The sequence below is a fragment of the Bos indicus genome, chromosome 14, assembly GCF_029378745.1.
Source record: "Bos indicus isolate NIAB-ARS_2022 breed Sahiwal x Tharparkar chromosome 14, NIAB-ARS_B.indTharparkar_mat_pri_1.0, whole genome shotgun sequence".
Classification (NCBI taxonomy): Eukaryota; Metazoa; Chordata; class Mammalia; order Artiodactyla; family Bovidae; genus Bos; species Bos indicus.
This window is the reverse complement of record NC_091773.1, coordinates 37572887-37589055: the sequence shown is the minus strand read 5'-3', so window position 1 is coordinate 37589055 and position 16169 is coordinate 37572887. Positions and strand designations below refer to the sequence as shown.

Below are 16169 nucleotides of genomic sequence, written 5' to 3'. Positions count from 1 at the left end.
CTGGTCAGGAAGATCCCCTGGAGAATCAAATGGCAACTCACTCCAGTATTCTGCCTGGGCAATCCCATGGACAGAGGAGCCTGATGGGCTATAGCCCATGGGGTCACAAAGAGTCCGACACAACTGAGTGACCAACACTTTCACTTGTAGAATTACAAAATTAAATATTTAAGAAAGAAATGCTATGATGTCTGCAACTTGCTCCCAAATAAAAGTAGAGGGCAGGAGGTCTAGAGGAAACAATACTGACCACAAATTGGTAATTGCTGAATCTGGATAACCATCCTTTTTCTGAAAAAATCCTAATACAATTTTAACAAACGAGTCATTCATAACTAATGACCATTTTGTTACTTTTGCTATTATCTTTCAACGTGATGTAATTATTAATATACCGAGGGGAAGGATTACATTTTACTGTCAAGGGTATGCTATCTGATGTAACCCAGATGTTCAAAGGAATCACCTTGTCTTCTGAGACTCAAATAAACCTTACTCAATATCCTTCCCATAGATTGTAGGAGATTCATCAGGGTCTCAATCTTTCCAGCATTACTCTGCCGGGGGAGGGTAGTAGAGTGGCATGGAGGGATGTGCATGTATTTTCCCCTTATCTTGGCCTGAGTTGCTTCTGCAGACTTATTTCACTGATGAATCATCATGGTATCCTACATATGCTGATCCTTTTCTAAGCTTGGTCTCAGTCCAAATCGTGCCCTTGAGAAGACATCTTTCTCATGCAGTCTTTTAAGCAACCATGCTGTCCTCTGAGGAATTATTCTGATACTAACAAAAATAAGTTTTTTCACTCCACTACACAGGAGACAAAATGACTGCACGTATACAGGACATTTCGGAGAAGGCAATGGCACCCCACTCCAGCACCCTTGCCTGGAAAATCCCATGGACGGAGGAGCCTGGTAGGCTGCAGTCCACGGGGTCACAAAGAGTCGGACACAACTGAGCGACTTCACTTTCACTTTTCACTTTCCTGCACTGGAGAAGGAAATGGCAACCCACTCCAGTGTTCTTGCCTGGAGAATCCCAGGGATGGGGGAGCCTGGTGGGCTGCCGTCCATGGGGTCGCACAGAGTCGGACACGACTGAAGCGACTTAGCAACAGCAGCAGCAGCATACAGGACATTTAAAGAAACAGGTATGATGTACTCAAAACAAATTATGAAAAAAGTGACCCTCAAGAGAAAACTTTAAAATGTTAACAGTGCTGTTTTCTTCTATGTATCTAATGTTTGATAATGAGTATTTGACTATGGAATACCTTTTTACAGAAAGATATAAACCACATTAATTGTTAAGACAGCAACACATGTATACCTAGGTGACAGAGGACAGAAGGGCAGGCAGGCAGAGAAGTCCAAGCAGAGGCCAGAGGTGGTGGCAGCCTGTTCATCTCTGAGAATACAGCCCGCCCTCTACTAGGACCACAGGCTGGCTGATACTAGCAGAGGGCAGGCTCTAAATCTCAGAAAGAGCACTTTGCTACCTTAAGCTGTCTCCTGTAACCTTCTAACAACTTGACACTTCATCTTTCCAAGAACTAGTGATGCTCCTGACATGACTGAAGCGACTTAGCAGCAGCAGCAGCAGCAGTGATGCTCCTACTGCTTCTCCATGCACTTCCCTCACACAGAAGGAAATCATAAAAATTAGATTTACTATTGTAGCAGGTGATAGGAGGCCTTGGGTAGCTCTGTAGACTCAGTGTTCACCTCCCTCTCATACACAGTTAAGCCATAAAGATTAGATTAACCATCATGGCAGGTGATGGCTATTACACAGCTTTATACAGACTGGGTGTTTTGTTCCTAACTGTGACTCTGGCAACTTGCCCAGTACCCAATGCATTCTAGGCACATAATCAGCATTACCAATCTAAATAACGATGTGAGGCCATTTGTTCCTGGCTGAAAATCCTTCACAAGAACCAACTTTCTACAATTAGAGGTAAAAATCTTAAAATGCCAATACGTGGTAAGTTAGCATGAAGACTGCTATTTTATAAAAGGTACTATCCATCTGTATGGATACGATCGTACCAAAGTAGATAGGATTTTCCCTATGTGTGATAGAGTGTACCAAAGGAGAGTACATGTGGAGAGACAAGCAGAACCACTGAAGACAAACTCCTCAGGTAACCACTTGCCTTCAAGCTAACCACACTCTACTGTATACAATCTTTAAAATGGGCAGCCATGTCAGAGAAGATAGGCAAAAACCTGTATTCAGAGCCAAAGGAAGCAGATTAACACTTGCTTTCTATAACGTGTGAATTTTTAGAGTTTCTACTGTGGGAAAAGGTAGTATCTATATCCTTAGAAAAGTTCATACACAAAGGAAAAATAACTTTCCCACATGCTTCTGATACCCAATTCCCAGGTGAGACTCATTTATTATATAAAATTAACCATGCATACATCAGCATATACATGTATTTCACACCCTTTTAAACAAAATGGTAGAATGTTACATGTTTTCTTTTTCAAACATAACTTTTTTTATTATAAAGGAACACAAGTCTCTGAATTAAAAGTTCTGATACAACTTAAATTATTTAACAATCAGTCACTAACAAAATCAAACATAAAGGCAATTATCGTACACTGGAACACAAATCACGTTTAAGCACAAACATAAAAATAACAAACTCAAGACTTTTCCAGCAGTCCAGAGGTTAAAACTTCACCCTTCCAATGCAGGGGGCATCAGTTCGGTCCCTGGTAGCAGAACTAAAATCTCACATGCCATGTGGCATGACAAAAAGCAGACTCATTTCTCTTCTTTAAGCTGTTTCTTTTCACTGGCTTCTTCCAGATCAAAAGTGAATGGTTTGTCATAACCCATTAAATGGTTATAGTCTTCAGGGTTTGGAAAGAGTGCTGGATTAACTAACAATGATTTCGTTTTAGCATAAAACGTAGTAAACACATGCGTGCTGTTTGGAATCTTCACATCATTCTGGTGAAATACTGTACTTTTTTCCGAAAGTACAACACTGTAAGTAATGGCTTTGTAAGTGTCTGTTCTGGCCTCATGGTACAAGCGAATGACATAGCCTTTTGTAAGAAAGTGAAGCAGTGCTGGAGTGATCACTGTAAAGCTTCCTATGGTGCCATAAAATAAGATTTGCAAAGGGAGACTTCCAAATATAACATTATTTTGTGCAAAAATGTATGGTAGAAACGCAAGGCTGATCAGACTTGTAGAGTAAGAAAAACACTTCACACCTAAAGAAAGAAAATAGGAGAGGATTAATACCATCCCATTAATTCTTCTTTCTTCCTACCATATCATTACCAAAACAACAAAACCAAAACACCAATATAGTGCTTATTATATTCCAGGCTTTATTTTAAGCACTCTGCATATTTTATTCATGAAATCTACAAAAAATTCCTGTAAGATAAATGTATAATTATCATCATCACCACTCCCATTTAAAAGATGAGAAAATATCAGGCACTTGCTCAATGTCACAAAGCTACCAAATAGCTATGTGAAAATGTAAAGTCACCAGTCATGTCCAACTCTTTTCGACCCCATGGACTGACTATAGCCCACCAGGCTCCTCTGTCTATGGAATTCTCCAGGGAAAAACACTGGAGTAGGTAGCCATTCCCTTTACCAGGGGATCTTCCTGACCCAGCATTGCAGGCAGACTCTTTATCGTCTGAGCCACTAGGGAAGCCTCACCAAATAGTGGTGTTGGGATTCAAACCCAGACAATCTGACTCTAGGGTCGAGTCTGTTGGCTATTAAAATGCACTACCCAATTAAAGATTTAATATTACTCAAAAATCCTTATGAATACTATAAAACTTACTCCAGTCAGCAGATAATCAAATAAAATGCTCCGTTAACAAGTACTTCCACAGATCTAAAACAAAATGCTCAAATACAGGCCTAACTTTATCAGGCTAAGTGCCCAACATTAAAATAGCAAATTTAAAAACAAAAACTCCCCACTGGTGGTTAAGAAACGTGTGGGAGAGGTAAAATTTCCTTATCAAGGAAAAACACTCAAGTTAAAATAGTGACATATTTTTACTTAGAAAGATTTTTTTTAAATCACTGACTTCTGAACTATATATTTAAAAATGGTCAAAATGGTAACTTTTACATTATGTTTACTTTACCACAGTAAATAAATAACTTAAAATGAAATTTTTCTTACTTTGAATGTATAATTTTAACATGATTGAACACCATCTGTTTGGAAAATGGACAAGCTGAAATCCTAGATGAGCTGATTATAAAGTTAATTTGGAACAACAAAGGAAGCAAAAAAGAGAGGGAGAGTTAGATACTAAAACATTAAAATAGTGTTGTATAGGCTCAGTACTGAACAGATCAATGGAACAAAAGCACAAAATCTAGAAACCTCACTGCGTATGGAAATTTAGTGTAAAGATATAATTTAAAACTAGTGGTGCTGGGGCAACTGGATAGCCACACAGAAAAAAATAAAATTCAATTGATCCCTCATATCATATACCTGGAAAATTCCAAATAATCCAGAGATCTAGGTGTATAAAATAAGAAAGCTATAAGAAGCCCTGTGAAGGCCTTATATACCTGTGAAGGCCTTATAATCTGAGAACAGAAAAACTTTTCTAATTATGACTTAAAATACAGAGGCAATCAAGAGGAAAGTTGATAAATCTGATCACGTTTTTAAAATGTACACAGACATAAATACCATAAACAAAATAAAGAAATGAATGAGAAAAATACTACAAACTTGTATCACAAAGGATTAACATACCCAAGATATAAAAGGTTGCCAGTATATGAGAAGAAAAAGATCAACAACCCAATAAACAAATGAGTAAGTTCAATGAAACAAAAAATGCACATGGCCTTTAAACAGATTGTGTGTGTGTGTGTTTTAGTTGACGCTCAGTCATGTCTGACTCTTTGCGACCCCATGGACTATAGCCCACCAAGATCCTCTGTCCATGGAATTCCCCAGGCAAGAATACTGGAGTGGGTTGCCATGCCCTTCTCAAAGGGATCTTCCCAACCCAGGGATAGAACCTAGGTCTCCTGCACTGAAGGCAGATTCTTTCCCATCCGAGCCAGCAGGGAAGATTGCAAAAGATTAAATGATGCTAAACTTCTAACATAAGAAACATGTGATTAAAACCACAGTGAGATATTACTTTTCCCCCAAATTGGCAAAAACAAAAAAATCTGATACCATACATGTTGATGAGGCTGTAACACAACAGTCACTCTCATACATCACTGCTGGTTGAAGGCTTCTTGTTTGTACCAGTAATCTAAAAATAATTTCTTCTTCTCACAAGTAGTTGTCATGACATTGGTACAAATGGGATTTAATGGGGACCAGACTCTTGAGAGTCCCTTGGACTGCAAGGAGATCCAACCAGTCCATTCTGAAGGAGATCAGCCCTGGGTGTTCTTTGGAAGGACTGATGCTGAAGCTGAAACTCCAGTACTTTGGCCACCTCATGCGAAGAGTTGACTCATTGGAAAAGACTCTGATGCTGGGAGGGATTGGGGGCAGGAGGAGAAGGGGACGACAGAGGACGAGATGGCTGGATGGCATCACTGACTCGATGGACGTGAGTCTGAGTGAACTCCGGGAGTTGGTGATGGACAGGGAGGCCAGGCGTGCTGCAATTCATGGGGTTGCAAAGAGTCGGACACGACTGAGTGACTGATCTGATCTGATCTGATCTGAAGCTGTCTTCTGCAGAAAAACCACCTCTTGTTTCCCCATTATTCTTTTCACACTATAGTAGTATGAGTGGTATCCCTCAAATTCACATCCACCCAGAACCCCAGAATGTGACCTTATTTGGAGACAGGGTCTTTGCAGACAATTAAAAGTTGAGATGAAATCATCCTGGATTAGGGTGGACCCTACATCCAATGTGAGTGTCCTTAACAGGGCAGAACAGGACAAGCAGAGACACAGAGAAGGCCTTGTGAAGTAGCAGGCAGAGACTGAAGTTATGCAACTACAAGCCAAGGAACACAAAGGATGGCTGCGAGCCATCAGAAGCTGCAAGAGACAAAGAAGAGTTCTTCCCTAGCGCCTTCAGAGCATGTACATGCCAACACTGTGATTTCAGACTTCTGGCCTTCAAAACTGCGAGAATAAATTTTTGCCGTTTTAAGCCACGAAGTGTGTGAAAATGAATTTTAAAAGCCCTAGGAAACTAATACATACATATACTTTATTATGCCTGGTGGTGGTTGTGGTTTAGCCACTAAGTTGTGTCGAACTCTTCCAACCTCATGGACTGTAGTCCACCAGGCTTCTCTGTCTATGGGATTCTCCAAGCAAGAATACTGGAGTGGGTTGCCATTTCCTTCTCCAGGGGATCTTCCTGATCCAGAGATCAAACCTGCATCTCCTGCATTGCAGGCAAATTCTTTACCTACCGAGCCATCAGGGAAGCCAAGCATCAGTTGCTCAGGTTGAAGTAATTGCTATTTCTAAACATATTCTGGGTTTTCCCATCCTGATGCCTTTGCTCATACGACTTCCATGCATGGGATGTCCCGCTTTCACACCTCTTTATGTTCAAATTCTACTCATCTTAAAATGAGAATACAATGACATCAGTAATTTTTGTTGCTGAATTAACAAGAACTGCCAACTCAAAGTCCCCTCAAATGTCTTTACAGTAGGATCCAATTTGGTAGTTTAAAGAATTTCCAGGAATGGTACCTCTATGTCAATGCCTCTCACTCAGTTTTACACAGAAAAATTATTAATTCCTGATAAGCATATATAATGACTTTCTATTTTAATATGGAAGGAACTCAAACATCAAATTCTGCTACAATTCTAGAACTTTGAATACCATGCAAAATTTTGCTGCTCCACAAATATTGTATTATAACCATACTAAAATTAGGAGGCTTCCTAGGTGGTGCTAGTAATAAAGATCCTGCCTGCCAATGTAGGAGACATAAGAGATGTGGGTTCGATCCCTGGATCAGGAAGATACCCTGAAGGAGAGCATGGCATCCCCCTCGAGTATTCTTGCCTGGAGAATTTCATGGACAGAGAAGCCTGGCAGGCTATAGTCCATAGGGTTGCAAAGAGTCAGACATGACTGAATCAACTTAGCACACACACTAAAATTAATTCGTATTTATATTCTCTTCAGTTCAGAACTGAGTCAAGCGGGGACATGAAATAAATGGATAAACCTTCCCTTCATTTGAATGAATGGTGTCTGTGTTCATAAAGAAGGGTATCATGGGGGTCACAGTTGACACATCTCAAGGGCATCAATCCAGGTATCCAAGGCTCAATCCAGAGATTGACACAGGCTCAAAGACCAACTCATGTTGTAACTTCTGAAGAAATTACTACCATCCAAAACTGATTCTTCAACAACTCCTCCCAACAGTGACTATAATCAGTCTTTATTCCCAAAAAGTTTTAAATTAGCTGAAGTTGTATTTTAAATATACTCAATTTTAATGTCACACACACTTGGGAACTTACAGATTTTCAGGTTAAATTTCAGACAACCAAGTAACATCAACATGATCAAAAACACACATGTCAATGGGGCACTGAAATCTTGTGGCTGTAAGGTAATCCTCCAAATATTTCAGGTTATACTTTTTTATATAAGGATTATTGAAATGAAATACCACCTCAGAAACCTGAACAAACCACATACCTACATTCTTCGTTTCTAAATTATCCCATACTACATACTGAATTATGACCTAAGGAGACAAAACAACTTTAAATTTGTAGTTATTTAATACACTGTCTTTTCCTACTCCATAACTCCCTACCTACCATGTGCAAAAGTCACTAAGTAAATACATTTGCTGAAAATTCTAAGATCTAAAAAATGTAGACTTAATATATCTTTGAATCATAATTACTCTATAGAGTAAATGTCTACTCACCCAAAATAACTACTAAGTATTCATTCATATTTGCTTCTCTGAATATTCAAACATTATATAAATATACGTTTTGTTGCTAAACATCCTGAGAGGTGACCAAAGGATGAATCTTTGTGCTCAGTCATAAGACCACAAAGTCGTAAGAGTCTTCAAAAACCTTTTAAAAGCCTCCTAAAGGGACTTTCCTGGTGGTCCCGTGGTTAAGAATCTGCCCTGCAATGTAGGAGATTCAGGTTCAATCCGCAGTGGGGAACTACAATCCCACATGCAGGGAGGGCAACTAAGGGGACTGTAGATGCAATTGCAGGGGGCCTGCTGCAACTACTGAGACCAAATGCAAGAAAAGATCCCACATGACACAACAAAGATCCTGAGGCAGCCAAATAAATAAATGAATAGATAAATAAAAATTTAAATTTCCTAAAAATGCAAAGGTCTCAACCTCCAAATCCTTTATTAAATCTTATAACCTTTCCTCTGTCTTGCAACTGAGGTGGTGGCTCAGGGATAAAGAATCCGCCTGCCAATGCAGGAGATGCAAGAGACATAGGTTTGATCCCTGAGTCAAGAAGATCCCCTGAAACACTGGCAACCCACTCCAGTATTCTTGCCTGTGAAACCCCATGGACAGTGAGCCAGGCAGGCAACAGTCCATGGGGTCTTAAGAGAGTCAGACAGGACTTAGCAACTAAACAACAATAAAAATAGTAAGTATCATATGCTCAGAACCTTTTTTATATTCAAAAGGTTGAAAAAAGGAAGTACCCTCATTTATGATTACCCACCAAATACTGTTCGGGCCAAATTCCCAGTATAAATCAGCCTTCCATCTTCTGATTTGTCAAGCTGTGTATGTGAACATCGAACACCTCTTTCCCAACAAACAGGTATCTATTGAAAGAGAGACCATGATGTGAGTGCATAATAAATTGCATTTTAGACCAACTTTTAAATTTTTTTAAGTTTATTTTGAAAAATATAATAAAGAGAATGTCTCATATGGGGTGATTTAAGGAATTCTTCCAAATAATCTAGAGCTAAAGAACTCAAATTGAGTAACAGAAAGGCTTTCCTTAATCCCACTCACAAGTAGACACTGAATTGGGAGTTTAAAGACCTACGTTTGCATGCCAGCTAGAAGCTTGTTAGATAAAGTGTGACCGTAAACAAGTAAAAAGTTAGTGGAGTAGTTTCTTCTATTGCATGTCACTATCACTCAATTGCAAAGATTTAAATACATTAGTTTTTGTTTAAAAAAAAACACACATCACTTTATTTAAGCAAAACACTGCAGATTCAGTGTTTATAAAGCCCAGGTAGTTTTTAATACTTCTAAAATATTTATACCACAGCTATTATTAATATATATATATATATATTCTTTCCCCAAACTCTTTATATCCATTCCTTGTTCCTTATAAGGAAAAATTTCCACTTGAACTCCTACATCAAATTTCACAGGAACAAGAGTTCCCAGAACCTCTGAAAATGACTTTCACTACACACCCTCTTGAAGATGTAAAAGGCATGCCTAATTCCTTTAGGCTGAAATTTAATTAGATTTCAATTCCCGCACTGGCTTTCCAAGTTTCGGCATGTTTGCTAATCCTAATATTTTACAGGGCAGGATTAGGAGACAATTTATTCAGATTAAAATAAGAAGGATTAACGTCTTTATCCCGTTTCCCGCCCGCCCTCCCCACCCCCCACCCCCCACCCCCTGCCAGGGAGCATAGTAACTCCTAAAAATAGGGCCACCTAATAAAAAATTGAAAAAACTCAGAGGTTCTCCGAGTTTTTTCAGTTCCATCTCCACGTGGCACATCTAACTTCCTTGAAGATTAGTTCTTACAAGCTTGCGCTCAAGGACAGAAAAGGCTCAAGGACAGAAAAAACTGAGTCCTCGCTGGATTTGCAACCATCTGTAAAGTGACTGGAACCGCCCAGAAAATAATCACTTTCCAAGGGGCACTTGGATCCGCGGGTGCTGTGAACCCCGGGATGCACCGGCCTGGTCCCGAGGCCCAAACATACTATTCCCGCCAGCCTGGGACTGGGCTCCTTCCGTACAGGAGCCGCGGGGCAGTAGGGGAGAAGCTGCGGGGAAGCCGGGCTCCCCAGGCCGGATGCTACTTCCACCACCCGCCCCCCTCCCCGCCCTCACACGGGTCCGAAGCCCTCTATCCGCCGACCTGGGCTCGCACCCGACGCAGAACAGGCGCGGCAGCCGACAGCCCCGTGCCCCCGACGCGCCCTGAGGAGCCTCTGCAGGAGGCCGCCCTCGAGACAGCCGCCCTGGGGTCTCGGAGCGCGCTGGAAGCCCACAGCGCTGTCCTCTTCCCGCTGAGCCGCAGTCCGGCCGCCCACGGGCCGCCCAACGCCAGAAACAGCATCCCACACCCAACCAGGAAAGGCGACCGCACTGCGGCGGCACCGCGACACCCTAAACCGCGGCTTCTCACCAGTCCCGGCTGGAATGAACCGCGCAGGCGCATCCCCCAGAAGGCCCACCGGCAGGGTTGGCCGCCGGCGCGTGCGCAGAACATTCGGCACGCCTGCAACGTGCCCAACCTCGCGCGTTCCCTCCGCGCTGAGCTCTGCACCGGATCAGACCGTTGCTGCGGGGACCAGCACACGCCCAGCTTCCATGCTGCTTCCCCTTGTCGGAGTGTGGGGTTCTTTATAACAGTGTGGAAGAACTGAAGGGAGTGTGTGTGTGTGTGTGTGTGTGTGTGTCTTTATAACTGTGGAAGAACTGAAGGGAGTGTGTGTGTGTGTGTGTGTGTGTGTGTGTCTTTATAACTGTGGAAGAACTGAAGGGAGTGTGTGTGTGTGTGTGTGTGTGTGTGTGTGTGTGTGTGTGTGTGTGTGTGTGTGTGTGTGTGTGTGTGTGTGTGTGTGTGTGTCTTTATAACAGTGTGGAAGAACTGAAGGGAGTGTGTGTGTGTGTGTTGGTCGCTTAGTCGTGTCCGACTCTTTGCGACCCCATGGGCTGTAACCTGCCAGGTTTCTCTGTCCCTGGGATTCTCTAGGCGTGGACGGAGATGCCAGGCAGGCTAGAGTCTTGGCCTCTTTATAACAGTGTGGAAGGATAGAGGGGAGAGCCATGCTCAAAGGACAAATCCTGGAAGCCCGAGTTAAATGTTTCATTCTCCTGGGTGTCATTTTCTAGGCTCCCTTAAACATTTTCTTTATGGAAAATGTTTCTAATCTATTGGCACAGAGGAATAATACATTACACGTTTGCACAAAAATGAATGGTAATTTGATCCAACCAATGAGTTGGTAGAAGATAAGTAGAATTTGCTCATTGTTGATACTTGTCAAATTTGTTTTCTGAAATCATTCTTATTCGTGTACCGGATAGTTTATTATTTGTTAAAGAGGTATTGAGTGCCTTGCCTATTGCCAGGACTAACTCAGAAGCTGAGGCTATAAAGATACTGAATAAAACTGGGAATCCACAGCGCTTTATGTTGCAGGAAGTAGAATCCCTTCCAAGTTAGGAGAGAGGGCGCTTGTCTAACACTGAAATGAATTGCCCGAGGACACGCATGAACTGGGAAAGCAAAAGATGATTGGGTAGGGGCATCTGGGTGGAGAGCAGTAGGGTAAGGAAACCCAGAACTGCTCTGCCATGTGGCTCACAGTCTGGGGTTTTAAGGTGATAGGATAAATTTCCAGGTTGTCTTTGGCCAATCATTCTGACTCAAGGTCCTTCCTGGTGGCTCAGGCATTGCTCAAGGAAGATGGATGCCAGGAAGAAGGACTCTGGGAAGTGGTCAGACATGTGGTGTCTCCTGACTTTTCCCCAACTCTTCTGGTCGTGGTGGCTTGTTAGTTCCACGTTCCTTACCAGGACCTCGTGTCATAAAACAGCTCACACAAATGGTTACTATAGTGCCTGGCCAGGGTGGGCAGTTTCAGCCAGTATGCTTCCCCTAACACATAGTGAAGGCAACCCTAAAAAATAAGTTGAAATATAATGTTTTATTATAATTGAAATATACCAATTTATGAAATATTACAGAAGCCCAAGATGCAGAATGATTAATTTAGCCTGAGAAGGCCCAGAGGTTCAGGTTCAGCTGAGTATCGAGAGATGAGCATCCAACTAGTCAATACGCTCTTTTGTTTATTTCAGAACCATATGTTTTACTCAAAATGTTATTTGCATAAGAGAGGAACAAACTAATAGTCTAAACTAGTACCACCTTCACAACTCCAAATCCTGTCTACCTTTTTCTGGGTATCTAGAAGGATAAAATAATACTATCTCTTTATGGATAATTTCACTTTCTTTTTTGTTTCGTTTACTGAAGTATAGCCAATTTACAGTGTTGTGCTAATTTGCCGTACAGCAAAGTGACTCCATTATACACATATATACATTCTTTTTCATATTCTTTTCCCTTCTGGTTTATCCCAGGAGACTGGGTATAGTTCCCTGTGCTATACAGTAGAACTTTGTTATTTATTCATTCTAAATATAGTAGTTTTGTCTGAGCGTGTTTTATAGATATGTTCATTGGTGCCATATATTTGATTGCACATAAATGATACCATATGGTATTTGTCTTTCTCTTTCTGGCTCACTTCACTTAGTATGATACTCTCTAGTTCTATCCATGATGCTGCAAATGGCATTATTTTGTTCTTTTTTTATGAATGAGTAATATTCCTTTGTGGACTTCCCAGGCGGCTCAGTGGTAAAAAATCTGCCTGCAATGCAAGAGATGTGTTTTCCATCCTAGGGTTGGGAAGATCCCCTGGAGAAGGAAATGGCAACCCACTCCTGTATTCTTGACATGTCGTTTCCATGGCTTGGCTATTGTAACTTTATTTTCTTTATCTTCTGCTTACCTTTTAACGTCTCTTGACTCTCCTGGGGGGTCCAGTGGTTAAGACTCTGTGCTTCCAATGCAAGGACTGCCAGTTCTATCCCCAGTTGGGGAACTAAGATTCCAGATCACCTGAGACCAAAAAAAAAAAAAAAAAAACCAAAATATTCTTTAGTGTAGTGCATATTACAAACATCAATTAGCCATTCTTGTACTGATACATATTTAAACTTGCTGTTCACATAGTGTTTTTTAATAGTTTTAATAGCTTTAAAAAGATAAACTGAGGCACGCTAAAATTTGAGAGTTTATTTGAGCAAAACTTTATTCCAATCGTACATCAAACTTGAAACAGTCATGAGCACTCCACTGACAGGAGCTAGAAGATGATGCACATGCAAAGCAAGGAAATTATTTGATTGTTATAGCTTATGCTGTTGCATTATTTGAGAAAAATCTCATTGGATGTTTTTGATTGGTTGTTCCTACTTTTGAGGTATTCACAGGATTGAATATGGGGTTGCTCATTAATCTACCAAGACATCAGAGCCATCTCAGTCTAATGCCTCTTTGTATGATTACTTCAACAATATATTAAGAGAACCTGAATTTTTATCTTCTGTTAAGCTTAGTTTCTTCCTACAGAAACTGTGGGCAAATGGAAATACTACTTGGTCTGCTCAGAGTTTCTAAATAGCTGAAATGAGATCATATTCTGAAATTTTTGTGCTATAGAATTATATGAAACTATTATTCATGGTTAAAGATTTCCCAGTTCTAGTAGTTCAGAGATGTTTTTTAAATATATACTACTTGAGTGGGATTTTAGAATGATACTAAGGCTGTTTACAAAATAATCCTTGATTTCCCCATTCATACCATCTGAGAGGGTTTTAAGATGGAGGCTCATGGAAAAATTGAAAATGGGTATCCCTTGTAGAATGTATGGCCACCATTATTACATGTAATTTTTGTTGGGTTTTTAGCTGTCTTTCCTTCCCATCCACCACGCCTTTTCCCCTCCTTTAATTTAAGCTTAAGGACAGAATTGTGTGATGGAAAAAAGAAAAGAAAATTTTTGGTAAAGCCAGTATTTGATAAGAACCCTAAATACTTCTTTATAGTGGGTTGGAAGTTAAACCAGGAGAGTCTTTTAGCAAAAGAATTTGTCAGTAGATAATCAAGAACTTTTAAAATGTTCATATTCTAAAGAAACGGAAACATGGTCAAAGATTTCTACAGATCCTGAATACAGCATTACATAAAGTGACTTAAAAATGAAAATAAGGTCAATGTCCAACATTTAAGGAAGTACTTAAGTGACTCACGGTACATTTAGACAATGTAATTCTATAGACATTAAAAATGATGTTGTGGAGATTTGGGTTACAAAAGTGTGGGTTATTGAGGTTTGTTAAGTAGGAAAATAAATAGTATAAAGAACCATGTAAATACATGTAAATATAGTCTACGTAAAAGTATATTAAAACACCAAATGTATCTGCAATTTCTACATTTTTATAACCATGTATTATACATTTACTATATGTAAATAATAAATTATTATTTACATAATAAATAATGCCCTAAGTAAATTTTGCATTTTTAAAAAACAATCCTTGACTAGATTTTAGCCCTAAATCTGGCATTAGTTAGCCTCAGCATCCTCACCTGAAAAATTCTATCATTCTCTAGGCAACTAACAAAGGCAATGAGGAAAGGGAAGTTTTAAGGGGAGAAAACAACACTCCTGAAGTAAAGGAGGAAAAGTTCAGTCGAAAATGAGCCCACAGCCTCCTCTTCTTAGCCCATTGCCTCTCCTCTGAGCTGCTGCTGCTGCTGCTAAGTCGCTTCAATCGGGTCCGACTCTGTGTAACCCCATAGACAGCAGCCCACCAAGGCTCCCCCAACCCTGGGATTCTCCAGGCAAGAACACTGGAGTGGGTTGCCATTTCCTTCTCCAATGCATGAAAGTGAAAAATGAAAGTGAAGTCACTCAGTCGTGTCTGACTCTTAGCGACCCCATGGACTGCAGCCTACCAGGCTCCTCCATCCATGAGATTTTCCAGGCAAAAGTACTGGAGTGGGGTGCCATTTATAACCAAAAAACCTTAATTATTTTTGCAAAGGCTGGGAAAAATTAACCTCCAACAGTCTGTCCGGTATTGCTTTTGCAACACTTTTTAATCTGCCAAATGAAGTAAAAGTGTCTTTCAGGCAAAAGTCACTAATTAGGTCAACAAACTCTGGGTCGCCTGTGTTTTCCTTTTGTGGACATCATTACACAACAGTCCTAGTTGAGCAACTTGCAATGGTGAGAGTCTTGGCCCTACATTCTTTTCATGCTTCAGTCCGGTAAACAGAGGGCGAACTTTATTTAGCTGTTTCACTCTTCCTGGAAGGGTGCCTAAATTTCACCACAGGAAAGCAGATAAAGGCGGCTCTGACTTATGATAGTTCAATTTATAATTGACTTTATGATGGTGAAAAAGCTGTAAGATTCAGAAGAAACCGTACACAATTTGGAATCTTATTTAATCTTTTCCTGGGCTATATGCAGTATGAAAGATGCAGTATAATACTCTCTCCTCGGTTTTGAAGCTTCTAATCACTTACCCAATCAGGAGGGTAAACCACCTATATATTTACAATCATTCTGTTTTTAACTTTCAGTACAGTAATCAATAAACTACCTGAGATAATCAACACTCTATTGTAAAATAAGCTTTGTATTTGATGATCTCTGCCCAACTGCAGGTTGGATATAAGTAGGCTAAACTGTGTTGAATAGGTTACGTTTATCCAGTGCATTTTCCACTGATATTGTCAACTTCCCATGAGTTCTCAGGATAGAACCCCATCTTAAGTGGAGGTAAGATCTGTAAAAAGGATAGGCAGATGGGAGGAGTGGGGAGATGGTGCGCCGAGGAGACAGCGGGAGAGAGAGCAGAGGAAGGAGAGGCAGAGGGGGCGTGCAATGACAAAGATGGTGTCAGAAGTGGGTACTGGTGGCCGTAGTTTCTGTGAATGATTGCCTGGGGGGGAGACAGGCGACGGGGTGAAGGCCTCCGAGTGGGGGTGGGGGGCGTGGTTGCTTTCAGTAAACACTGAAAAGTACCGGGAAGAGAGGAAATGAGGCCAGCGATTTCGCGAGCTGCCGAGATGCTCTTCAATAAGCTCTGCAACTTTTCACAAAAGACAGAAAGTGCTTCATAAAGAGCACGGTCTTGTTAGCACAGAAACCGCACCCCCACTTTCCGACCTTTCTTCTGCGGACGTCTGCTACGTCTAGGCTTACCCGCAAAGGAGGGGTAGGGACAACCTCCAAAATTACCAGACTCTTTAAGACTCGGCGTAAGAAACTACAAGTTCCAGGTTGCAGCGCTGACTCCGCCTAAC

General features: G+C 40.9%; 1 protein-coding gene across 1 annotated transcript; it reads right to left on the bottom strand.

Moving 5' to 3' along the window:
- Window positions 1-2385: 2385 nt before the first annotated feature.
- Window positions 2386-10424, bottom strand: TMEM70 (transmembrane protein 70). The gene is made up of 3 exons (XM_070802712.1): window positions 10122-10424; window positions 8715-8820; window positions 2386-3245 (listed from the first exon to the last, which is right to left on the bottom strand). Exons 1-3 carry the CDS (start codon window positions 10422-10424, stop codon window positions 2788-2790), a joined length of 867 nt encoding a protein of 288 aa, XP_070658813.1. The 3' UTR covers window positions 2386-2787.
- Between the last annotated feature and the right edge of the window lie 5745 nt (window positions 10425-16169).

Coding starts and splice junctions, on each gene's coding strand:
- TMEM70 (XM_070802712.1), bottom strand. CDS start 10,424: ATGCGCCTGCGCGGTTCATTCCAGCCGGGACTGGTGAGAAGCCGCGGT. Junction 8,821..10,121: donor TGCGTCGGGTGCGAGCCCAG/GTCGGCGGATAG, acceptor CTCTTTCAATAG/ATACCTGTTTGTTGGGAAAG. Junction 3,246..8,714: donor TTTGGCCCGAACAGTATTTG/GTGGGTAATCAT, acceptor TTCTTTCTTTAG/GTGTGAAGTGTTTTTCTTAC.